Source organism: Atractosteus spatula, chromosome 26 (assembly GCF_055471065.1).
Source record: "Atractosteus spatula isolate fAtrSpa1 chromosome 26, fAtrSpa1.hap1, whole genome shotgun sequence".
Classification (NCBI taxonomy): domain Eukaryota; kingdom Metazoa; phylum Chordata; class Actinopteri; order Semionotiformes; family Lepisosteidae; genus Atractosteus; species Atractosteus spatula.
This window is the reverse complement of record NC_142731.1, coordinates 2976806-3002493: the sequence shown is the minus strand read 5'-3', so window position 1 is coordinate 3002493 and position 25688 is coordinate 2976806. Positions and strand designations below refer to the sequence as shown.

General features: G+C 36.6%; 1 protein-coding gene across 1 annotated transcript; it reads left to right on the top strand.

The window, feature by feature from the left end:
- The first annotated feature begins 4952 nt into the window (after positions 1-4952).
- On the top strand, positions 4953-24258 carry smarcd2 (SWI/SNF related BAF chromatin remodeling complex subunit D2). Its single transcript, XM_088906302.1, has 13 exons — positions 4953-5423; positions 8712-8893; positions 10874-10916; positions 12959-13081; positions 13825-13944; positions 15210-15305; positions 15663-15764; positions 16487-16648; positions 18270-18367; positions 18479-18614; positions 19296-19418; positions 20078-20179; positions 20486-24258. The coding sequence occupies exons 1-13, from the start codon at positions 5271-5273 to the stop codon at positions 20537-20539; spliced, it is 1494 nt and encodes a 497-aa protein (XP_088762428.1). The 5' UTR covers positions 4953-5270; the 3' UTR covers positions 20540-24258.
- Positions 24259-25688: the final 1430 nt, after the last annotated feature.

Sequence of the window (25688 nt, the reverse complement as noted above, 5' to 3'; positions counted from 1 at the left end):
GTGATGGACAAGCTGCAAGGAAACCTGAATCAGGGGGAATTTTCTCCAAAGAGAGTTATGCATCGCCTCTAATGCAATTTAATTGTAAATTGATTTATTTGCAAATACCTGTATCTCTATTCATGCAATCTGAATCAGTCTCCCACATGATTTTTTAGACTGTGAGGTTAATACATTCATATGCGCAAAGAAGGAAACAAAAAAACTTCTTTGCCCTTGGAAATCATATCCGAGTTCCTCTGGGTTAATTTCTAAACAAATTTTCACTGCAGGGTGATCAACACTGGCATGACTACATTTAATTTTCTGTTTTAAATTATATAAAAGAAATAAAGTTACATTTTGTGAAAACCCAGATTACATCATTAATTAGCATCTTGTTAAAGCTGTTCATGGATTCTGAAATGATCAAATATTGCTTTTAACTCTGACATAAATTATTTTTTGGGACTGTAAGTGTAGACTAGTAATAACTTAATTCTCCTCTGATTGAAGATTCAAAAATGGGTGTGTTATCCTTGATCTCTATTATTTTTCTGCTCTATGCCTTTAAGCTGGCTAGGCTTAAAACGGTAAGGACATTGCTTGAAATTTTCTAACAAAGCTGTCCTTGAAACTTTAGTCCTAGACATGCTGAGAATAGCAAATGTGTATTAAGCCAGGGAACCGAAAACAAAAAGGTTGTCAAGGCTAAAAAAAACATGAATCAAAGAACTTAAGATACTGATGCATCACCAAAATCATGTTACATTCTAAATATGACTGCAGGAAGTTCAAAAAGCCATAAGTTTAACTGAGTGGATTACTAGGTACTGATAATACCAACTACACTGCAGTATAATTGAATGCTGCTGTTAAAATTGTTTTGCATTAGTGTTGGGCATTTGTGGGCTTGACTATTAAAACAGCTCTTTAATAAGAACAGAAAAATAAGCTTGATACATCTGCTGGTTGGCAGTTAGGCTTGATACAAAACCTTCAGTGAAGAGTGACATTAAATTTCTGAATTGTGGAAATAATGTTTCTGAGGGAATGTGAAAGGTAAGTTATGTCACAAATAAAATCTTGCAAGGCTCAAAATTCCACACCACCCATCTTCACTGACCTTGTGCTGTACCCAAGCAGCACTGTGGTGTTAGGAAAACAACCTCAGTGGGAAATCAATTTTAAATACAGACTAAAAATGTTCATTCTGAAGTGTTTTTTTCCTTTTAAAATCAAATTTTAAAGGAAAGAACACCTTTTAAGAAAATATTTGTCCCCCTCTACTGGCCATTCATATTAAATGACAAAACAATCTCAATTACTTCTTCAGAGGGATAATTTCATTTTTAATTCAGGGTCCGATGGTAAGAAACCATTGATCACCTGCTAACACTGCATTATTAACCATTACTGATTCCCCTTACAAGAAATATACAGTAAGAGCCAATGCTGATGATTTTATTTAGTTAATATACTGGCCATTATATGAAGATTTAGAAATGGTGACTATTCAATAATAATTTGATGAGTATTTTATTTGTAGGCTGGTGAGTTTGAAGATTTAAAGATACTCATAAAACTTGTTCTACAGCCACCCTAGTGAACTGATGTTATGAGATAATATCATAGATGCTTATATGGAGGATTAAAGGGTACATAAATGCAAGGAGCTATTTTATTGGTGTGACATTAAGGATTGGATTACATTCGACTTACAACTGGCAATCAGAGAAAGCTGCCACATCAGTGAAGCTAGTTGAGATTGTGAAAGACTTGGGAAAAGGCTATCGATCTGATTTTCAGCTTTTGCCAGAAGAATACTTATCATGCTGATGCCTCCTAAGAAGGCAGCCAGCTGGGATTCAATTTTTGTAAAAGCATTTTTCCTATTACTCCCACTTTTATTTACATTTATTTTTGCTATTTTTTGAGGAAGCAGTTATGGTTTATAGACCAGCTCTAGGTCCTATACTGTAGGTGATTGGTTACCTTATGCGTCTGGACAGTTGGCTTTTTGCTCAAGACCATTGTATGACAATTCACTGTTCAATAAACCCACTCAGATCAATTTAATTAATTAATGCCATTTTTTAATCATTTCAGTAGCTCAAAGAGAAAATTAGCATCCCAAATGACATTCTGTTTAGATTGAAAAAATGAATATTTACACATATTATGCAAAATAACATACCATTCAACAAAAAAGGAATGAAGTCTTACATTTCAATTTGTATAACAAAATATTCCTTTCTAAAAACATATTTTAGGTTGTTCTTATACAATACAAAGAACTAATGATTAAAAACAAATAGGTTTTGGGACAATTTTCACTATGACAATTCCTGCAAGAATATTTTTGTAACAGCTTTTGTATGTTTTGTTTTGGGGTCATTAAATCACTGAGGAAAAACAGGTCTTGGAAGTGTCTAGACAAGACTATTCTTCGGGATATTATTAGTTAAAATTCATCTTGCTGTATAATCTATTCAGTTTCAAAGTAAATATTTACACTCATGTGGAGAGCCCAACTCTTTCAAATACTTATCATTCTACATGGTTAAACACTTGGAGACCAGCAGAATAATATTTTGTTAGAAAACATTGGCTAATTGGATTTATTATAATTTTTCTTGGGGCAGATATATACAGTATTTTAATTAATTTAAGGTTGCAATGATTTAAGCCTGCAAAGGTAACTAATATTGCCTGCTTCATTTTTATGTAATCAATGCTTCCAATTCTTTTTTTTACAAAAAGGGCACAAGCAAATAATGAATGCTATGGTACGTTGTTTTCCAATCAGGTTTTAATACTTATGTAAATTACATTTTCACTATATTTTTTAATCCATTGAGAAACACGCCAGAGAGTGAAACTGTAGGTGTGCCTGTTATATTCAGTAAGACTTTATTACAGCTTTCTTTACTTTTAAATTTCTTAGAATCCTTCCTCATGTGTTCTACATCACAATATTGCACAGCCTTACAATAGAAATATTGATGCTTCCCAAAGAGATGATACAAATGTGTTAAAGGTACAATAGAACAGGCATAAACACATTGCTCAAACAGGGTCTAATATATACAGTGATGTAGAAGATCCATATTTTTAACACAGGGAAAACTCAACACATTTTAATGGTTGTTAACTGTAATAGGACATGGTTCTTTGAAACATTTTTGAAAAATATACCTTTCTTTAACTCTTTGCTTATTGAAGTTGTATTTATCATCACAGAGAGTTATGCAAAAGTTTTGGATTTCCTTTGTGCTGACAAATACAGTATGTCAGCCATTCTTTTTTTAATATGCATGTGACATTGACAAAATATAAATTATATGTAAAAGACTGGCTGTTCCTTATCTGTTCCCAATATACACAAAAACTTATAGAATGTACAGTGGTTGTATTTATCAGTTCCTGGCAAGCCAGGAATCAGATCCTGCTTGTTTTAAATAACCTTAGCAGCAGAGGTCAATAAATCTCTTTTTCTGCTTCCCCAAGCAATAGCGTAGTGGGAAGATTTTTCTGAAACTAAACATGCGGAGTGTGAATATTACTGAATGTCAAATGGGCAAGGAATGGTCAATACATTGGAAGACAACACAGGATGTTTATGGTGCAGATTGCAAGTCATAAATTTGAATTAACTGTAATTAACTGTAAAATTAAAAACACATTGTATAAATTCTATATAGGCATATGTGGTTGTCATATTAGGCAGTTATAGCATGTTTATAGAAACAGAAAGTCACTTCTTCCTGGATAGTATCACAGCAACCCAGCACCTATCTTGGGAAAGCAAGGTGCAGGGAGAATAATCCCCAGAAGAGACTGCACTTCGACACAGGGATAATTTCAATTGTCCACATTTTCCTTAAATGCGAAACTAAGCTGATAATGAGACTGATGAAATAATAATTGCAGTCTGCTTCTGACTCCGCTTTAAGAAGTAATCCTATACAGTATGCCATTCAATAATGCCAAGGCCATGCCAGTCATATGCCACTTGTCCTATGGATGGGTACTGCTTCAATGTGCGAACTGTCCTAGAGTCAGAGGCAGGGTAAGTCCCTTCTGCCACCGTGACAGCAGTTTGCAGTTACCTCACTCCATTCATCACGGTTAACCTAATGTTTCATATCAAAACTCAGAATGAATGAATCATTGTACATTGATGTACTGTAAAAGGGTGGTATGATAGTCAACGCTACCACCTCATTTGATTTCAGAGTGCGATACCTTCTGCGTGGTGATTACGTGGTTCACACCTTGGTCAAGACAATATGACATCCCAGCTTTTGCAAAAAGTGCCATGACATCTTTTAATGTGTGTCATTTTCACAGTGGGCCCTGGTTTTACCTGGCTTTCTATTTCTAATACGGAAGCAGACAAGAAATCTCCCAAGCACAACAAAATCTTGTCTGTAAGGAGCCTGACTAAGAGAGTGAACGACAAATAGATCATTCAACCTGAGTAGTGTACTGTAGGTATCCTGCATTGGGCCATGAATCCATTGACTGTGTCTATCATTAGATGAGAAAGCCCTGATAGAACAAAAAAGCTGTTTTATTCTATTTTGACTTGGTCTTTTATTTGCTCTTACAGTTACAGTTTCAGGTCTTTGCAATGAATTATGAAGACAACAGCTGAGCAAAAAAAACAGACGATCAAAATGGACTAAATGGATGCTGTATTGCAAATTTTAAAAGTTGGCTTACAGATCTTGTTTTTGTAGCTACTTGTACTACTAATCGTTGTAAAAATAAACGATTTCCACAACATTCCACTAATCGCAAACCGGGCAAATTACCCCGGCGGTATACACGCAGCTCTAACTGGAACTGAACAGCAGAGGGCGCCATATAGAATTCTTTCTAAACTGCAAACCACGGAGTAGGAGGAGGCTGCGTGTTATTACAGACACACGCAGCCAAACCCTGTCTGATCGCTATCTTTAGACATTGGTCAGGCTCTTAAATTCTTTTTGTGTGCCAACCATTTAAAATAAATAGGGGGCTTGAACAAAGCCTTAGATTCATGGGAAATGATGACACCGACAATACAACCAACGTTGAGTTGCTCAAGAGGGGAGTGAGTGAGTTTATGAAAAATACCCAGGAACTAGTGTAGGGTTAAAAAAAAAGAGAGACGTTTAACTGCATCCAATTTGTTTTTGTTCGTATTTATGTTGTTAAGAAAAGTTTGCCGCTTTCAAGGGTTGTTGTAATCGCCGATCTTTGGTTTTTCTTTAAAAAAAAACTAAAGCTAAATTTGCTTTAACATGACTTCAAGAGGTGTGTACCCAATGAATACAGGTAGCCCAATGAACCCTAATATTAACCCTATGAATTCGGGGGGTGTCAGAATGGCTCCTGCAATGCAACAGAACACCGGATTCCGGGCCATGGGCTCAGCTGCTTCCCCGTACCATCAGGTAACTGCGGAAAATTATACTGTAATTTAAATTATTCGATGAATTTCCGGTCTCTGTCATTAGGTTAATCGGTATTATCTATGGTAGCGGGAGCTTACAGTACGTTGCTTTAACGCGGTGTGTCTTGTGTACAGTATGTTACTTTTTTGTTTTGTAGGTTTTTATTATTAATAATCAGTACATTTAAACAAGTCGGGTGTTCCAGTGCTGTTTTCACGGTAAAACTAGAAAAACAACAACAATGAGCTGGTGTAAGTGAATTAATACAATGTACTTTGCAGAATTGAGCTGAAACGCGGTTAAAGCACAACTTTAGCCGTGTTTCTACGTTAGACCTCACGGTCGTAACGGGACAAAAAAAAAGACAGAAACGCTTGTATGACCAGCAGGGCACTAGAGAACTGGAGTGGATGGAAACGACACGACTACCTCAATAACGTTTTTTAAAGGATGCATCAAGCGAGAATTGTTCCGTTTTGTCATTTTTTGCAAAGGCCCGAAAAACTCAAAACCAGAGTGCTAGGTTGATAAAGTCCTCACTTCCGCATTTATGAAGTATCGCTGCCTGAATGTGTGTGAGAGAAGACAAATATGCCGTTATGTTGCGTGTGCGTGTGTGGGACCACATAAAACACCGAGAGCACAGAAACACCAGAGTATACCAGTCAAATAGTACGTTAAGTTGTCCCGGAAAGGGATATTCGTTAGGACATGTTAACGTTAACGCTAAAAGAGGAACCGAAACCAGTACCACATGATATAGCCTGTCCTCATGTGGTTTGTATTTTCTGTTGCGAGGGAAAGCGAGCGCTGGGCTGAGCTGAGCGCTGTCTTCGTGACTTGACACTTCTTAACTTTTTTCCCCCCCTCTCCTTTCTTTGTTGTTACATTCACGTTTGCACTGATGCCTCTTCGGTTGCTACATGGGAGGTATCCGCTGGAGACAGGACAGTTCAGAAATGGGAAAGCCGAGGGGGAAGGGGGATGAAAGTCGGTGCAGCATAGTAATCTGTCAAACTAGCTGGGTTTCTACTGTATATCAATACCTGCTGTAAGTCCGCGTTCTGCTCTCAGTACTTCTAACACTTTTAGTACAGTAATTGCATCTGTCTTCGTGCTTTCATTTGGGGGAGGGCGAATCCTGAGTGAAACTGCTGTTTTGGAAAGGAGAACTTCAAGTCGTACAGTATTCGCACGGAGCAGAACACAAACGTTTCAATTTCTGCCCAGCTGCTCAGCATCCGATAAACGTGCTGGGCTCTAATAAGAAATGTCAGACGCAGATGCGTCTTTTTGCAGGAAATCCTGTCTCGATCGCTAATATCATATCTCGGCTTCTCTTGCACGATAGTATCGCTAGAAAACGAAAAAAAAAACAATCTTGAAAGTAGTTGTAGATATTGCAAAGCGTTCAAATGTATTGTATTGTCGCATTTATATGTGATACAAAATATCTTCTCGTGGCGATATATAGCACAGTTATTGTATTCCTTCCCAGAAAAGCAGTAGGAAAGTATTTTTACCAAATTAAAAACAGGAAACTGCCATTTTAATTATTTAAAATAGTTCATGCATTGAAGTGCGCTGACACGTGGACAAATGTGTCAGCGCACTTGAAGTTTCTTAAAGCAAGAAAAGCGCTCAAAGAAGAAATTAATGAAAAATGAATCTGTCCCATATCTACCTGAACTTTCTCAACGAACATTTTTAAATTACCTCGTTTTTTACGTATTAACTCATGTACATATCTTTTATTGTACTCTTAGCTGTGTGGCAATGAAAGGTAATTAAAACAGGCCAAATATAAAGTCGGTATTCCGTAGGAAGTTAATGTTTAAATCCCACGCACCTTGCAAAGCAGAGCTAGACTAGTTTGCTAAATCAGTTTTCAGAAGTGTAATACTGATCTTATCATTGATCATGGAAAAAGTGTAAGAAGTATTTGATCAAGTATGATGAGTTGAATAGAGTCAAACAAGGCAGCTGAGTGGAGTTTTACTGCAGGTGAAGGGATATTATTCATTTATGCAGAATTTGTTTTGTGTGCAATACCAAATATTTTATTTTTGTAATTTAGTACTTGATACTGTTGAAAACAAGCATGAATGTACTGTAACTTCAAAATTGATCCACACAAACTGAGATCTGATCATTTTAATACAATTTGAAAAATTATTTTACATAATTGTTCCAAATGTTTAATAGTGAGAAGGACCAACTAAAATGTATTTACGTAATAATTTTAAAATAGAGTTCTAAATCCAAATAAGATCCCCTGATATTTTGAAGAAAAATATGTTTCTCCCTTTTCAGTTAACATGTGGGTTTACACACATAGTATCATTCTTTTAATAAACAGTTAAACTCCGGTAAGATGCAAACCAGTGGTTAATATATGCAGGACATTTGCATAAAGAGCCATTTTCAGATTTCTTACAGTGGCACTACTGTTGCTCAAAAAAGTGAACAGCTTTATGCAAATGAAACATTTTCAGTTGAAATGTGTTCCTTATAAATTTGGAAATTTGTCCCATTGATAGTATTCAAAAGAAAAGCGACATAGTGTTTAGGTTAGGCGGTGTAGGTCAGCCCAGTAGCAGAAGCAGTATAATAATAAGTGTAGTTACATACACTCTTGTTCAAAATAGTTTTTCTATTAATCGAATGTAAAATAAGCAACTTCTTACTAACCATCAGTTAAAACTTCCTACCTGGCTATCCACTAAGGGTTAAAAAGGTGATAGTTTGTATGCAAACAGTATGTGTTAGGGTAGTTAATTACAGTAACTCAAAGGCACTAAAATGTCTCTGAATAAACACTTAGTTTGCAATTATATTAACAATTAGATTACTTACATACATAAGAGAAAAACACAAGGTTAGTACATCTGGTGTGTGTTCTTCATGCTACAGTAGCAGATATATCACCCTGCAGCTCACAACTACAGTAGCAGCCCCACTAAGCTCAGTAGGTGTGAGCCTGGCCAGTACCTGGATGGGAGACTCCTGGGAGAGCTAAGGTTGCTGCTGGAAGAGGTGTCAGTGGGGCCAGCTGCTAAATAAAGAGATTTATTTTGTTACTGTTATAAGATGCAATTTTATGTCATTTTTAGCAAATGTGCATGTGTTTGAATTGTGTGTATGTAAGAGTCAGATGTGGAGGATGAGACCCGAGTAATCCGGTTTAATGTTTGTTATTACTGTAGGTGGTCTGAGCTTTAGGAACTTGATGAGCTCTAAAGCATTTGACCTAATGTCTCTGCTTCTGCCCTGCCCTGCCCTGCCCAGCGCCCAGGAATGCCCCCCAGTCGGGGCATGCCAATGGGAGGGATGGGAGTGGGGCCTGGTGCTGGACCCTCCTATAGCTCCGGCCTGCCTATGAGAGCAGGTTTGCCCCAGCCAGCGATGGACCCTTTCCGAAAGAGACTGCTTCAGCAGCAGCATCAAGGACTCGCAAGCCACAGACGGGGGTAAGTGTGGCATCAGCCGGACCACAGAGAACGTAAAGAATGTTAGAAAGATGTGAGGAGGCTGTTTGGCTCATCTAGTTTAATTTGTAACTAACAGCCAAGTGGATTGATGATCTCATTCAGCAGGTATCAGTTTAAATGACACAGGGTATAAATTTAAATGACACAGCAGAGTATTTTGATCCAGACTCCCGCAACTCCCCGTGCAGAAAAGTGCCTCCCTCTTCCTGGAGTTTACACCTGTGAATTGTTAATACCTTTCAGGCTGCTTGAATCAGGTTCCCTAGTAGCTTCTCTGTTAAGACTAAAAAGATTCAGTTCTTTTAGCCAGACAGTGTAGGACATTGTAGGTCAGTGTAAGACACAGTTAGTACACCATTTACCAATCCTCCTGTTTTGTTCTACTGTATCTACTAACTTTTGTAGTTTAATAACCATGCCAGAATTGAGATCATTGATGTAAATTAAAAAAAGCAGTGGTTCTCATACATATACCGGTGGTACTCCAATAATTACATCATTTCCATCTATAAAGGGCAGACTTTGCTGTATGAAAATAAGTGTGAGGGGAATGATGTTATGAAGTATGTCTGTGAACAAAAAAGGGACAACACTTTACTCTTTATTTAAGTATTGTAGGTGTTGTAATATTATATATATTACTATTACTACTTTGTGAAGTGTACTGAAAGTTCTAGCAGCTAGTGCATTTCTGTTCTTAAACTCAGTATCATACAATATCATATCATATATTATCATATAATATATACCATACATTATTTTTCATCCATTTATATTTATACACTCACATTTATATTTTTTCTTTCTAGATAAATGTTTTACAAGTGATCCCCTCTGTACCCGAAGCTATGTGGCATGACTGTTAAATATCTTCAAAGTGTTTTATCAGTAAATTAGAAATGGCAAGGTCCTGAAATGGTTTAGAAAGACTCTTTTGTACCCCACAATGAGAGCATTTTTGTTGCTTATGGCTCCAGGGGGTGGCATGGGTTTGAAATATCCCAAGAACAAAACAAACACAAGACATAAGGGCTGTCCCATGACTCTTTGTTATCTGCTTAAATCAGTTTAGCTCCAGGCACCTACAGTATTAGTATAGTGGCATTAAGACAGTAAAAGAAAGTGCCGTAACTTAACATTTATCCAAGGGAAGAATTTATTTTTATTGGAGTCTTTGTGTGTTTGTGTGTGTATGTAGAGTATAGGTATTACTATATAATATTATAGGTATGTGGTTGGAGCAAATATAAAACAGTATCCCTATGGAGATAGTCAACTGGATATATTTTATATAAAGGTAGTATTTTCTTAATAAATCAAAGCATGTATTTTTAAAAAACCCAAAAGATCTCAGTTTGAGATCTGAGTTAAAGAGGTCTTTACACGTGTGAATTAAAAACAAGTGCATGGGGGAGGTCTAATGATAAATATTTGATCATCAGTATTTTGTACACTGTAGTGATTGATGTTTACTTGTATTGACCATTTTTGTCACCAAAGATGCATAAATATAACAAGCAAGGTCACTGTGTCAGAATCTAATCTTCACAGATTCTGAACAGCCGTTATGTATCCAAAACAATAACAGCAATAAAAACTGTTTCTGAGCAAAAGCTTCTGCTGTGTATATTATTTTCTATTAAACACTCTAAAATTGTGAAAAATGCTTTCACACTATTATACAATACAGGAGCGTGCATTTTTTTTTCACCACTTGTTATACTGAGATACAGCTGACAGATTGTCTAAGCAAGGATCATTGAGAGAATAACCCTTTTACTGTGATAGACATATATAACTATTATATTTTTCCTAGGGATTTGTATGCTTTATTTGTGCAAAGATAAATATGTATTAAGTTTAATACATACATTAAAAATATGAATAAATACATTTAATATCAAAAGGTATCTGGACCTTCACATAGATATACATGTATTAACATTTTTGTTTTTTTAGCATTAAGAGACGAAAGATGGCAGACAAGATACTACCACAAAGGGTAAGTGTAAACCAAGTGGAACAGCACTAAATCCTTCACTTCTTTTATGAATATTTAAGCTAGAGTCTGTAATCAGTATCACCTACTGTAGTATGAAAGGCCTAAGCTTTTTTTAAAGAGCTACAGTTTGTTTTGAAGCCTCCATGCTGTATACAAATCAAGTCGGTTTCAAATGAACTTTGCACTTCTGATGTCACACTGCAGGGGATTACAGTACATTTCTTAATAAAACCTATTAATCTTTCTTGCCTGACATTATTTGGTACTTTTGTGAATGACAAAATGAGCCATGGTATACAGGAACTGAATATACTGAATGGTGCGAGAATGTATCTTGCTATTGAAAATGAACAAATGATTGCTTCAGGTGAAACAGGCTGCAGACTGATAATGCAGTGTACAACACGAGTTTTGAAAACTGGGCTTAGTAAACAAAGAGAATTAATTAAATTGCATTTTGTTGAAAGATTTGGTATGTTTGCCTCACCACAGTGGAGTATAATTATGGTCTTTTTAAGAACAATTATGTTCTAATTCACTTTTTATATTACTTATATAAGACGATGTGAGGAAGCACACAATCCCTGTGTATGTTGGAGTTCTAACTACTGTGTTAAGTGATTTTAACATGATTTCCCTTTTCCAGTTCTACAGTCTGCCTTGTCTAATATTAACATTTAACATTATTTAATATTAGTCTAATTAATCATTGGCCTTTTTATCACTTCACCATCCTCCCTGGATGAGAAAAGTAATGAGTTTCAAGGTTATTATTATAAAATATAGTTTTATTATGCATTTTTTTATTAGTTCAATACTACCCTGTTGGGGTTTTAAATATACATTTTTGCTGTCTGCATGTAATAGCTTGTATTTATTCACATCACATTTAATGTCAGGTATAGTATGTGACAATAGTACGTCTTTTTGAATATGCTTCGGATACAGTGCCTGTGGCCTCACCTACTTCTACAGTAAATATACTAGTAAGCTATTTCTAGATAAGTTCCTTCATTTGTGTGAACACCAGGGTTAAATAACATGCGTCACTAGGATTTTGAGTTCACCCTCATCACATTAACATATTACCCTCTTGTAAATTCCTATTAATTAGAAATTAATAGGAATGTCTTTTAACCTATAATAATGTTATTTTTTTGTTTGTGAAGATACATTAGCAACAGTTTGCGTTTTGGCTTGTTTTCAATAAAGAAGAATTGTGTTTCCTAGATTTCTTGCTTTATCCTGTACTGATTGAAATATTGAAAATAGTTGTAGTTTCAGCTGCCATGCCTGTATTTCTTTTCCCTGAGCTCATGGCTCATGTGTTCTTTACTGAAGCCATGTCTAATTTATCACTGTCTGTTACTTTTAAACTCTCCCTTGTTCTGACAACGTCAGATGTTTATACTGTGGTCACAATTTTCCACTTTCTCTTACCTCTGCAGCTCCACTAATCGGAACACATTGAACAAATTGCTTTAGCTTCCGTGTGACAGATCAGTTTGTCCCGCTATGGCTCTCGAAAGAGGGCTTGTGTTACACGGCTCGTCCAGATTGACCTGGCCTCAGAAGGGGGAAGTGATCTGGGAAATGAGTTTGGGGCTCACTTAAGAAGTAAATGACACAATCTGAAATACTGAAATCAATCTTTGGATCTAGCCCCTGGAAAGAAATAGTTGATATAGAGGGCTCTCCAGATTCTCACAGGCAAGGTGATGGAGAATACCGACCTCTGCCTTAGGCTTAGCGCACAAACCATGGCCAATCTAAAAACTAATCAGGGAATGAAGATAGCAGTCAATTCTTTTCACAGCCAGTGGGTGTAGTCAATGAATTACTGGACCACAGTTGTATTTGCCGATTCACAGAGATTCTTAAGAAAACAAGTTGATGAGGTTCTAAGATCAATAAGCTATTAAGAATCAGCTAAGCATGGTGGTTTTGAGTGCTTTCTCTTTTTGTTCGTGGCTTTTAAAATCATTTACTGCTGCAGAGGAAAGAAGGATTTCGCTCAAGTCATTGTGTGGGGTTTATTTCAGATCAGGGAGCTGGTGCCAGAGTCGCAGGCCTACATGGATCTGTTGGCCTTTGAGCGCAAACTTGATCAGACCATTGCTCGCAAGCGCATGGAGATACAGGAAGCCATTAAGAAACCCATAACGGTATTTTACTCGTTTTTTCTTACTGGGATGCAGAAAGTTTATTTAGAAACCCTTCCATCAGTTTTGAAATAAATCTTAGTATTGTGCTCTATGATAGTGCCCTTACATTAGTCAATATTTAGGGCCTGTTTCTTTTTATGTCTTTCTTATTTTTATCCATGAATATATAAGTATGTTTTGTGGTCTTGGCAGTTACTTTGTTCAGGTTTAGGGTTTTTTTTAATGATTAAATTATTTAAATTCTACTGCAGATAGAGATAAAGAGAAAAAGAGTACCTGAGTTTTTTGTTTTCACAAATGTTTTTTACAAGGATTTTGGATATTTCTAAATTTGTATATACTGTACACAAAAATGAAAAAGGGCTGAAAATTAATGAGCAGACATAGGTTTAGATAAGGATTATAGTATTTTTGATCATAATATAATGATTACAGCATTTATTCTCTTATGTACTCAATTTTGTACATCAGACTTCTAAAAAGTTGTAGAGTTGTCAAAATACAGTGAATGACATGCACACAATAGAATCATAAAAGTACAAAATAAATACAAAAAATAGATAAAATAATTAATATTAATGTTTCAACATATTTTTATCCATATGACCTTTAAGTACAGTATACAAATTGTACTGATGCAGGTCCTAGCCCTATGTTGCAAGGGTTTCTACAAAGACAAGCTGAAACATGAGTGACTTGTGATAAACAAAAATTGCATTTTTACTGTTTTTTTTTCCTACCAGCAAAAGCGCAAGCTGCGAATCTACATCTCCAACACCTACAGCCCTGCCAAACCTGAGGGAGAAGAGGCAGAGAAGATTGCCTCCTGGGAGCTGAGAGTGGAGGGGAAACTCCTAGAAGACGTGAGTGAGGGGGTGTACAGCACGCCACCGAGGACATGCTGTCATCCAGGCCCGAGTTAGGGAACAGCGCAACATGTGTTTATGTAGCAGATTTGATGTACTGAATTGGAAATAGAATCTAGAAGGCTGTAAAAGATGAGACAAAATGGTTTAATATAAAAATTACAAATCTTTAAAACAAACAAAACTGGTATATTGAGACGGAGAGGAAAAATTAAAAAGGACACTTGTATTAGCCAACGTATTGACAATGTTAATAAATTAATTGTTTTGGAGGCGAGGGAGTGTGCTCCCAGTTGATCCTGCTACAGTATGTACTGTAGCTTTCACAAAGCAGTTCATAACAAATTGCAACAAATGCTTTTGCTGTTAAGGTAAAAGATAATATTGCAGTCTGAAAAAGATGAAGAGATGCAATTGTTTGGTTGTAAACTGGAATTAGATATAAGACTCAACTAGGACTGAAGACAAAACAGATGGTTTCTTGGTAGAATGTTCCCCCGAGATGGAAAAAATTGCTTTAAAAGAGAGCCTTTCAGCCCACAGATTTCAGTGCCGTATGAGAAGTCTGCAGATTCATCCAGCCTTTAAAATGTACTTCAGCCACATTAAAAAAAGAGGAACCCAATTTGTTGCAGTGGTAAATGCCAGGAAGTGCCATTGCTCAATAAAAGATGCCATAAGCGATTCAAAATGGCTGAACTGCCCTTTTTGTTTGACTTTACAGAATGTTTATGTCTCCCAAAGATTCTTCTGATGTGGTCAGCTTAAACTAGCAGAACTTTCCCAAGAGTGTAGACCTTAAAACTGAAAAGGTCTTTTTTCTCCATCAGCAGCTTCCTTTCTGTATGGATTGTAGACAAAAGCTTAAGAAAACTTAACACAGTAACAAACACAATTCAAAATGTTGTTTTCCTTTTTGCTGACACCACTTTTTGAAAACCATGTCAAGATGCTCACATTTGTTTAGTTAATTTGCTAAATGACTGGCCACTTTATTTCCACCCATATGAATAAAGTCATGTGGCTTGTTTTAACAAAACAAATTAAGAACAGAAAGAACTGAGTCTTTGTGTCAAATATTGCAGAAGTCAATGCCACCATATGCTGGCATCCTACAATTGGTTATAAAATAGAGATATTATAAAGAATATTGTTGCTTGGAGACAAAAAATTAATCTTCATGTTTAAGGAAAAACATAAAATTATTATCTCTTCTGTTGTGAAACTTGGGGAAGTATCTTAAACAACTTTTTACTCCACAGCCGGGAAAACAAAAGAGGAAATTCTCATCCTTCTTCAAGAGCTTAGTGATTGAGTTGGACAAAGAGCTCTATGGGCCAGACAATCACCTTGTAGAGGTAAAAGTGGGAGTTTGTTTGAACGTGCTAACTGTGCCAATTAGAATTATTTAAGTTATGTGACTACAAAAGTGTATGTGAGGAAGAATTTCATATGTGTACATTCTGACCCTATTCACTAAATATGTTGAATTTATTCCAGATTGTCTGCTGAAATTGGCTCGGTTCCATCTCTCTGCTGTGAAATAGTGTACAAAGTGCAATTTAAAGAATTATTCTTTCAGAATCAAAATTAAATTAAAAATATTAATGGGAACTTGCTTAAATTCTCAATAATACATTGAAAAGGTTGTCCTGATGTGGGTTTCATGGGTGCACAAAGAATCAAACTGAAGTCTGTGTTGTTTTTGTGTTCAGTGGCACAGAATGCCCACAACTCAGGAGACAGATGGGTTCCAGGTGAAGAGACCAGGAGACATCAGTGTGAAGTGTACATTACTGCTAATGCTGGATCATCAGGTGTGTAGCTTTAGTGTTTCTATTGGAAAAGACTGTCAGTTTTCATCCCACCACCTCCATTTCTCTGTTTCTCTTTCACCTGTTTTCCAACTAAATTTTTAGATTTTCAAAACTCGTCTTTCACCTCTGTCCCTTGGTAATATTGTACTGTAGGTAACAAACCAAACTGGAATCTTGATGTCATTGGACCAGTCACCTTCTTGTCAAGTCACCACTTCACAAAACCCTGTGCCAGTTTAACAGATTGGGTCCTTTTTCAATGCTGTGATCCTTATCTTGAAATGGTCAATTTGGTCTAGTCAAATCTTATTTTTATGGAGCTCAATAACATAGTGGACAATATTTTAAGTGCTTAATACATATTTCGGGGTGAAAAAGAAAATGAAGAGAGAGGATTTTTAAACTGTATTTTATATAAGGATTTTCTGCTATACCTGTACTGTGTCCTGTACTTCAATGGGTCTTAAAGGCCTAAGAGATGATGATACCTATGAAATAATTATCATTTTATGTGCACATACAGTATCATACATTTTGTAGATTGAGTGTCTCTGTTAGAAATTATGTTAGAGATATGATAAACACAAGGATCCCTCTTGACAAGCTTTTGACTTTGTCAGTTGGATTGTGTCATGTACTGTACCTTATAAATCAGAGAAAAAAGCTGCTACATGTAAGACTTATCTGAACAGTCGATGCCGTTTGTCCCTTTGTTCACCCAGCCGCCCCAGTATAAACTGGACCCTCGCCTGGCTCGGCTGCTGGGTGTTCACACGCAGACCCGCGCCAGCATCATGCAGGCCCTGTGGCTGTATATAAAGACCAACAAACTGCAGGACTGTCACGAGAAAGAGTACATCAACTGCAACCGCTACTTCAGACAGGTGGGTTTCACTTCCTGCAAAATCACATGCATACGCAAATCATACACTGGTCAAAATGCTAGTACCCCCTCATCTAAATAATATGCATTTGATCAGGGGAAAGCAATGCCTGCTTCTTTTGAAGAGCATGAGACAGCTTTTCCTTGCTCTTCCTTGGCCAAAGCTATCCCCAGGTCTCAGTCCTACTCAAACCTGGTAGACCCAATGAAATAAACAGTTGCATCCCACACTCCATTACCTCCTCATACCCTCAACAGATTCCAGACCTGTTGGAACAAGGAGATGGGATGGGACTGGGCTGCAGTATTTCAAAAACCTTCTAAATGTATACAAATCTATACATACAATGCACATGTTGTCTTTGGAAAGCAAGATTGTATTTCTGGAAGAAGACATACTGTATTCCTCTTAAACGCAAAACTCTTTTTGTCCCTCCTTCTCCACTATATGTGCTTTGTTTCCTGAACTACCTTTTAATGTATTGGGGTTTATTTAATTTGCATTCTTTATTGTGCCATTTTAAGGGATGAGCATACTCCAGTGACCAGAATACACTGACAAATTTATCTTCATTGATTAAGCTTCCTTTCCTAAATGTGTTTGTTTAATCTACAGTATCATTACAAATGTTTCCATATCCATTACATATCATCTAAAACAATGGGCTGGTACGGTGCTGTGGTGGTTATCACTGCTGCCTCGCAGCTGCAGTATCCCTGACAGTTTCATGTGTTTCTTGTGTTCAAGTGGGATCAGGTTGCTTCCCACCTTCCAGAGACACACAGACTTGGTATGACAGGTTAATTTGTCGTTTAATCTCTGGGCCTGGTGTCCTCTGCAGAGGGAGAGCAAATGTATACTTGTAGTTCTGTCTTGTATTCTCTCCAGAACTAACTTAGTTACTAACTTCTCTAGAACAGCACTGCCAGTGTACTTATCAGAGCAAGGAAATCAGATCATAGGACCCCTGTTCTAGCAAATGCTCATTGTTATAAAGGCTCTAAAAGTCTAAGGTCCTGTCGACCTACTAACTTTCTTTTTCAAACTTCACCCCCGGTCTTTAAGATCAGGTCAAAATTTAATTTACTGCAGGTCTCCAGCCCCAAACTGCACGCTCTAGGTAACCGTGCCTTCTCTGTCTCTGCTCCTTGCTTGTGGAATAGCCTCCCCGATCATCTCAGAGAAACAGTTTCAACTGAGACCTTTAAAACCCTTCTTCACCAGCAAGCATAAAAACTGTGTGATTTTTCCTTCTTAGTAATTTTTAAGTTCTTTTAGATTTTTTATGTGAAGTTCATTGTGATTTGAGATTCTCTGTAATGCTGTATAAATTAAATGTATTATTTTTATTCCCTGGCATGCTATGACAGTTACCAGAATTACTAGCTGACCGATAGTATCGAGACAAATGAAATACAGATTCCAAGATGTTATCAATGTTGGATACTCTGTTTCCTATATTTTCAGAAAAGCATATTCATGAACATACAGTATAAAGTTCTTAGAAGAGATTGAAATATAGATCTCACTTTCTGTTCTAAGGTGAGGGCATCTGCCAATGTCGTAGGGTGTTGTACTGTCACCAAGAGATTTTCAGTACCCTTCTGTTCTTTGGCTGTAGATTTTTGGTTGCTCTCGAATGAGGTTCTCTGAAATTCCTATGAAGCTGGCTGGGCTACTGCAGCACCCTGATCCCATCATCATTAACCATGTCATAAGGTGAGAGGCAAAACTAAATCTGCAAGTTTACCTCACTTTGCATGCTTGCTCTTTTCAATCAGAGCTGCTAGAGTTTGCTCTGCAAAACTAAGCTTTGCCCTCATGTTTCAGTGTGGATCCCAATGACCAGAAGAAGACAGCCTGCTATGATATTGATGTAGAGGTGGACGATCCCTTAAAAAGCCAGATGAGCAGTTTTCTCTCTTCTACCACTAACCAGCAGGAGATTGCTGCTCTGGAAATGAAGGTAACCTGGTGTATCTCCAAAAACATCATAACTGCCAAATGTCTAGTATCCTAGATAGTGCCACAGCCTGTTTAGGATCAAGGCCAAGGAATATAGTAAATGAAATCTACTGTTGGTCAGCCCATCTTAGCATACAATCATTGTTGAAGGAGCCCATCTGCATTTGACTAAGTTTCCTGACAGCCAACCTCTCTCTTCCCCTAAAATCAATTCACTAGTTCAGACAAACTCTAAGAGGGAGATGCATTGTGATTTGAATTGGTGTGTTTTTATGGCATTATCTGCCTAGCTGAGAACAAACACCTGTCTGAAAGGATGGGGCTGTCAGAGCCACCAAAAGAGGGTTCAAGTCTGTCTGAGAAGACGTAAAGTAAAATTTTTTGAGAGCGATGTTCTGGATTACAAGTGATGCAACATACAGATTAATTGATTGTAGAATATGATTTACAGAGGGATACGTGATGTCACTTGGTCACACCTGGTGTCACAGGGCCTGAATTCTCTAGAGGGAGAGTAAACTGGACAGAATAATTGGGAATATGAGTGGCACATATTAAGAATTGATTACAGATTAAACACTTAAACACTTAAAATAGAGAGTCTTAATAGAGAGCAGTAAGACAGACAGAAAAAATATCTCAAATTAATTTGTTTTAATTAATTTCTAAACCTTCCTTTTAGATCCATGAGACCATTGAATCCATCAACCAACTTAAAACCCAACGAGACTTCATGCTGAGCTTCAGTAACAATCCTCAGGAGTTCATTCAGGACTGGCTAAAGTCACAATGTCGTGACTATAAGGTAAGATTTCCTTTTAGTTTCGGAGTCTCAGAACTTTGCATGGTCACTCGTGATAAGTTGGATAGGTCTTCGTTTCTGTACTTTGGTACTCTGGTACATCACACCATACATATACAGCAGTATGCTGATGGTTTGAGCCTTACCCTTTTTATCCTGGGCAGGTACTAAAGATGTGCCTCAGCAGAGTGTAAAGCCCTGCTTTGTACTGTACATAAGGAGTTTGTTTTCTTGAGAATGAGTAAAGGCAATGTAGAAACTGCAAGAGACCATTATGGCCACATTTAGTAGCTTACTTTATCCAAGTGTTTCCTCCTGTCATTTCTTGAGAGGTCTCAGTAAATTAGTAGCGTGTTCCAGACATCGCTCTTTTCGGATCCTTTTTCCCCAATCTCTGGATGAAAGTATCTGGTGCTCAGGGATCCATATCCTACAGGCTTTCTGTGAATCAAATGCTCAAGATTTTGTTATTGTTTGTTGAATATACAATTCATATTTGGTTTAAAAGGATTCGTAGTTCTTGCCATGAAAACCAGAAGATACTGTATCCCTCAAAGATCAGATTGACCAAACCATTGCTGGTGGTCACATGTGTGGGTTTGAAAATGGCTCATGGTGGAATGTGAGCTCTTAATGAACCGGCGGTTTGTGCTGTATTCCAGTTAATGACTGACACAGCTGGAAACCCTGAAGAAGAAAGGAGAACTGAGTTCTACCAGGCCCCGTGGGTACAGGAGGCTGTGGGGAGATACATTTTCTCAAAGGTAAGTGGTAATGTACAGAAGGGCATTTCAGGAATCGCAACTTATTGGACATAGTCTCTTTAAGAAACAATTTCATAAGGGTAACTCAAGCAACACTGCCAGCTGTCGTCTGTTCATTAAAGCTCTCAACGTCAGATAGCAAGTGGTAAAGGCTGGAGTTAAACCAGCAACTTCCTTGTTACAGTGGCACTTGAACTCAGAGCTTTACCAGGTGATTCCTTAAAGGCTACAGTGTGCACTGGTGTCTCTACCCTCAGACTCTGGAAGTTTTAATACTTTCATTAACAGGTCTTGTCTTGTCTGCAGGTCCAGCAGCGAAGGCAAGAACTCGAACAGGTGCTTGGGATTCGACTCACTTAAAAGCAGTCCCCTCACCAACACGTGCCAGTGCCCTCCAAGGTGTCTGTTACCCGCTTTGGACAGCCTTGACTCCTGGGAATATCTTTCGTGATGGTACAACATTTCTTTGCGGAGTTTCTTCAAATCTGGACTTTGTTGTTAAAATTGAAATGCTGGCATCTAAGTAGCAAACTGGAATTAGAACCGCCAGGAGTTTATTCTCATAATTATGCGTACTAAAAAATGCATCATACACGTGAGCAGTTCATACCAAAATTGTTTAATACGGTGACAACTTTTGTATCTGTTGAGAAAAATGAGGAGTAACAAAAATACTTACAGTAGCTGAATTTAAACATTTGCCACTGATGTGGTGGAAAGAGGCACTTCCTGATTAGTAAGTTGAATTTAGCATTTTGCACTATAGGTAGTTTTCCTTTTTTAGTGCAGTGTAATACTTTTTATCTTGACTCATATCTGAATACTTATTATCGGACTTTTTTAGTCCAGCTGTTGGGAGATGGAAGATGTAATGTTTCTATTTTTGTAATGCATACAATCATTTTTTGTAATACTAGTTTGGTCAGCACTGGGAACTCAGGAAGGACCTCTCTTTGGAGATAGATGAGGTCCAGCACAAGGAATTTCCTTATGTTTATGAGCGCAAACAGAATTTTATTAAGAGGGAGGCTTAGGTTATGCAACAACTAATAGACAGTGCTGGGTGCAAAAAAAATAGCTAGCCTACATATTATTATTGCTTGTTTCTTTTCTATACATACAGTAGCATTTTGTATTGTTCACTGTAGAAATAGTATTTAATCTTAACTTTAGTGACTCTTTACCTGGAGCTTAAAGCTTAAATAATCATGTTCCTTGATACAGTTTTATCCATTATATTCACTATGAACCAAATAAACACAGTATACTATTGCTAGCTCTAGCAGTTCCAAACACCTCTCTCAAAGGATCATTCTTTTAAACCTGTTCTTTGATGAAAAAGGAACCAGTTCAATGCTGGAATTCACTGTTGTAAAAATTTGTTAAACTCAGTTTTTTTCCAAAAATGTGTTTTTACCATGTACTTGAGTAATGATTATGTTGGCCGAGTTGTTTCCAGATTGTTAATATGAGAAACTTGTTGTGTTTAGAGTGATTGCCTGGGCTATAGCTTTCTATTTTTTTCTCAGCTTTCTATTTTCTTTTTTTTATCTGAAACTCTACTAAGTGAGAGTATCTTTTTTTTTTTACTTAAAGACTGGAAAAAAATTTAAAGATTTATATAAATGTGTGTATCGTCTGAATTCGCTTATGTTAATAGGAATAATTTCAAGCGGTGTTTTACACAAGTAACTGTAGCATACAGTATACAGTACTTCTGTTGCATATCCCATTCCACTGCAATAGAAATAGTACCCTATTTAGCCATTAAAAATATGCTTCTATTTTATTTTGACTTAATTTATAAAATGATGCCATCCTCATATGTAGAATTTTATATTTCGGGATTTCAGTTTTACTCCAGGCTAGTGGGCTATGGGTTTGTCTTAAGATGCTACCACATTGCATGAATACTTAGGATACCTTGGTATCATTCCACTATATATAGGATTTATATTTATATACAGCTGCAACACACCTTACTGAGCTTAATTTTCTATAAGATCTTTTATATGCAAATATTTCTATAATATTTAAAGAATCACTTTGTCTTATGTACATGATCACTGCTGTCAATATACTGTACTGCAGCATGTAACCCTGTTTATATCATGCCAGGTTTTAATGTTTCTGAAATACTATGAGCAATGGCCCAAGGAAGCAAGATATGTAAAATGAATAATTCTGCAACATTCAAAAATATGCCGCAAGATCTAGTCATTTAGGCTGTACTATCATTATTTGATTAACTTTAGATAGTATAAGCATAAAATCACATTCTAGCATTGAATTGCGTTTTTATGTTAATGATTTTTGTGAAATGTTTAAAAACCTCAATGTAATTGTTATTTTTTGTCGCTTTGTGCTTTCTGAATAATCTTTAATGCAATAATCTCTTGCACCAACAGAACCATTTCAATGCAGGAGCCTGGGCACAGCAAGAGTGCAGCTGCGTTCATAGCCTCGTGTTTTTAGTTTGCTCCATTCAGTTAATAGATTTACTGCTATTAAAACTTGAAAAATATGTGCTGTGTTAGTCAAACTTTGGTGGTATGCTTGGCCATAGTGTGGACTAAACACCGCATCTTAAAACATCTTAATATTCCATACTTCCTAATATTGGCTAAATAAATGGCAATGATTGCTCATAGGCTGTAAAGTATGTTGCATCTTACACAGAAATAAGCAAATTAATAAGACATATATAGACATATATACATGTTAAAAATTTACACTTTAACAGCTGATGTCAAAAGACACAATTTATTCATATGCTGACACACTTCAGACACACAATTTGTTGAATGATGAAAAATAAAAATCAATATTCTAATTCTTTCAAACCTTACGTGATACAGTATACTTTTTGAACAGGCTAACTCCCGTGTCAAATACCACCCTGTGTGAATATAACATGGTTGTTGTAAAGAAATGCACCTTCAACTAAAGGCATCAATTTCAGGGCACGCTTTTCGAATGTTCATGGCTGGTACATCACCTCTAGACTGACAGTGTCGCCTGCAGACAGGCAGCACAGGTGATCACTTATCCCCACTCCAAGTCAACTGACACTATATCAGATCAATCAGACTAGGAGGGACCATCTGGGGGATCAGTTCCATATTGCTGCAACAACAGCTGCAAAAGCACACCCAGTGACTGCAATCAGACATCTCTGTACGTGTATATTTGATTTGGGAGGCAGACGTCCATACAATGGTGACATCCTAAGCCAGCATCACCAGAAGGTGCATCTGGGATTTGAACATTACAGCATCTCTGGATTTAAATTCAGATGAATGTGTTGAATAATTTGCAAAGGCAGTTGTTCCCTTGGCAGCTGCCATGTCCCACATGATGATGTGCCATCATCGTGTGTCAGTGATGGCACAGTTACACTGCAGGAGGAGAAGACAACTGTGTGATTTAGATTGCATGGGTTGTCTTTTCCTGTTATTGCTATGTCATTTGCATGCCTTTCTGTCAGTGCTAATGGTATTGCCTTGTCCATATCATCTGTGACTCTTTCCGATAGCTGTGTTTAAGAATGAAATGGTATCTGTGTGCAGTTGAGTTAAAATATTTTTTTCCTTAGAACACACTATTCATCAAAATGGCAGTGATGCTTTCCTTCACTGTGTCAGTACATATTATTACCAATACATTGCAGATTCCATTTACATCTACAGTATACAGTACGTTCTGTCAAAGCCGCGTAAAAGACAATCTGAAAATAATGAATCCTGCCAAAACAGTCAAAAACAAAGATGATATAACAGGTGTGCCGGGAAAATCTGTTTTTCTATACTTTCTCCTAGATGGTCAGAACATCTGGCATATCTTAATGACGGTGCTCTGGGTACCACTAGTGACTTTTTTCTGCAAGGAAATGGTTTTGTCACTGGCAGTGATACAGTATATATTGTATGGCACAGAGTTTTGGGTGTTTAAAGAAGTTTGCATGTTTTGTATCTAAATTAAAATCTTTTGTACTGAATATCTTTTTTTTACAGATACATGTATGTTGAAAAATGGGATCAGTTTTGGTACATTTGTAAAATAAAGCTGCTTGCACAGGCCAGCTTGACTGAATTATTGTTACTTTAAAGACTATATAGTACAGTTCAATACAATATTATTGTATAAAGATTATTTGCAGAATTGTTTTAAAAGTAACACACAATAATCCCTAGTTATACAAGCAATGCTATATGAGTTTTTGTTTTTTTCATTTACTGAGCAGATTTTCACTCCTACGAGCTGGGCTCTTGTAAAGTTTTGCCAAGATACTTTTTTTCCCATCTTCTTTGATGAGGAATTGGCTTTTTATTTTCTATTACATTTTAATGTTTTAATTATAAAGGCTTTTGTGTGTTTAATGCATATACAATTGTACAGGTCTGAACTGTAACAATGTAACTTCTGTACTATAAAGGGGTAGGAATGTTATTGTTTTCCTACCTATTGTTTAAACATTACATTGATTTTAACCATGTTACTAAAATAATTAACCAGGAATATTGTTTCCATATTTAAGTACCATTTAGAGGTGTATTAAGGTAAAATTTGGGTGTTTTAGGGAACATTTTTGATGTTATAACATTGGAAAGTTTGGGTGTTTTAAGTAAAAGTTATTTGATGATATAACATATAAATAGATGTTATTACATTGGGAAGTTTCTTTTATACAAGTTTTAACCTAACAAGTAGTTTTCAAGGAGTGCATTAAGATCATATACATTTTAAACAGCTAAAATGTATCTGATTTTTTACTCCAAAGGAAAATAAGTATTTGTCCAATTAAAATAGTTATTGACAACATTATCAGCTCCCTTTGCATCTTACAAAACATGCAAATTCTGTACACTGCTATAGCAATGATTTGATTTTGTCTTATATTAAACAGCACTCATACAGTATAACATAGATGAGCACATCTGCTGAAAAAAATCAAACACAGCAATAAAATATTCACTGAGTAACAATTAATTTTCCCAAATTCTCAAATAATATTTAGACTCCTGTGCCAAGGGTAAGGAAGTAGTCCATGAGCTAGACAGATGTTTGTGGCTATAACTTTAAATTATATTAAATTACATACATTCATAACCTAAGAACATAAGAATGGTTATGAATGAGAGGAGGCCATTAGGCCCATCTGGCTTGTTTGGTAGTTAGCAGTTAATTAAACCCATGATTTCATCTTGCTTCAACATGTCTGGCTAGCTTGTTCTGTGATCCCACAACCCTTCGGGTAAAGAAGTTCCTCCTGCTCTGTTTTAAATACTCTTCCACACTATCCACTTGTGTGTTCTGCTTCGATTTTCACTGTTCATTCTGAAGAATGTTTTGCATTCACGTTATCATTACTTTATGTTTACTATTAACCATTTCTCAGTCCCTAACAAGCATCTCCCTGAATGGCTACCAGCTGTAATGTGAGAATTAATCTTTTTATGAGGAACTTTATCAAAAACCTTCTGAAAATCTAAATAAACCATTCATGCTA

Coding starts and splice junctions, on each gene's coding strand:
- smarcd2 (XM_088906302.1), top strand. CDS start 5,271: ATGACTTCAAGAGGTGTGTACCCAATGAATACAGGTAGCCCAATGAAC. Junction 15,306..15,662: donor CAGACAATCACCTTGTAGAG/GTAAAAGTGGGA, acceptor TTTTGTGTTCAG/TGGCACAGAATGCCCACAAC. Junction 20,180..20,485: donor GGAGATACATTTTCTCAAAG/GTAAGTGGTAAT, acceptor TCTTGTCTGCAG/GTCCAGCAGCGAAGGCAAGA.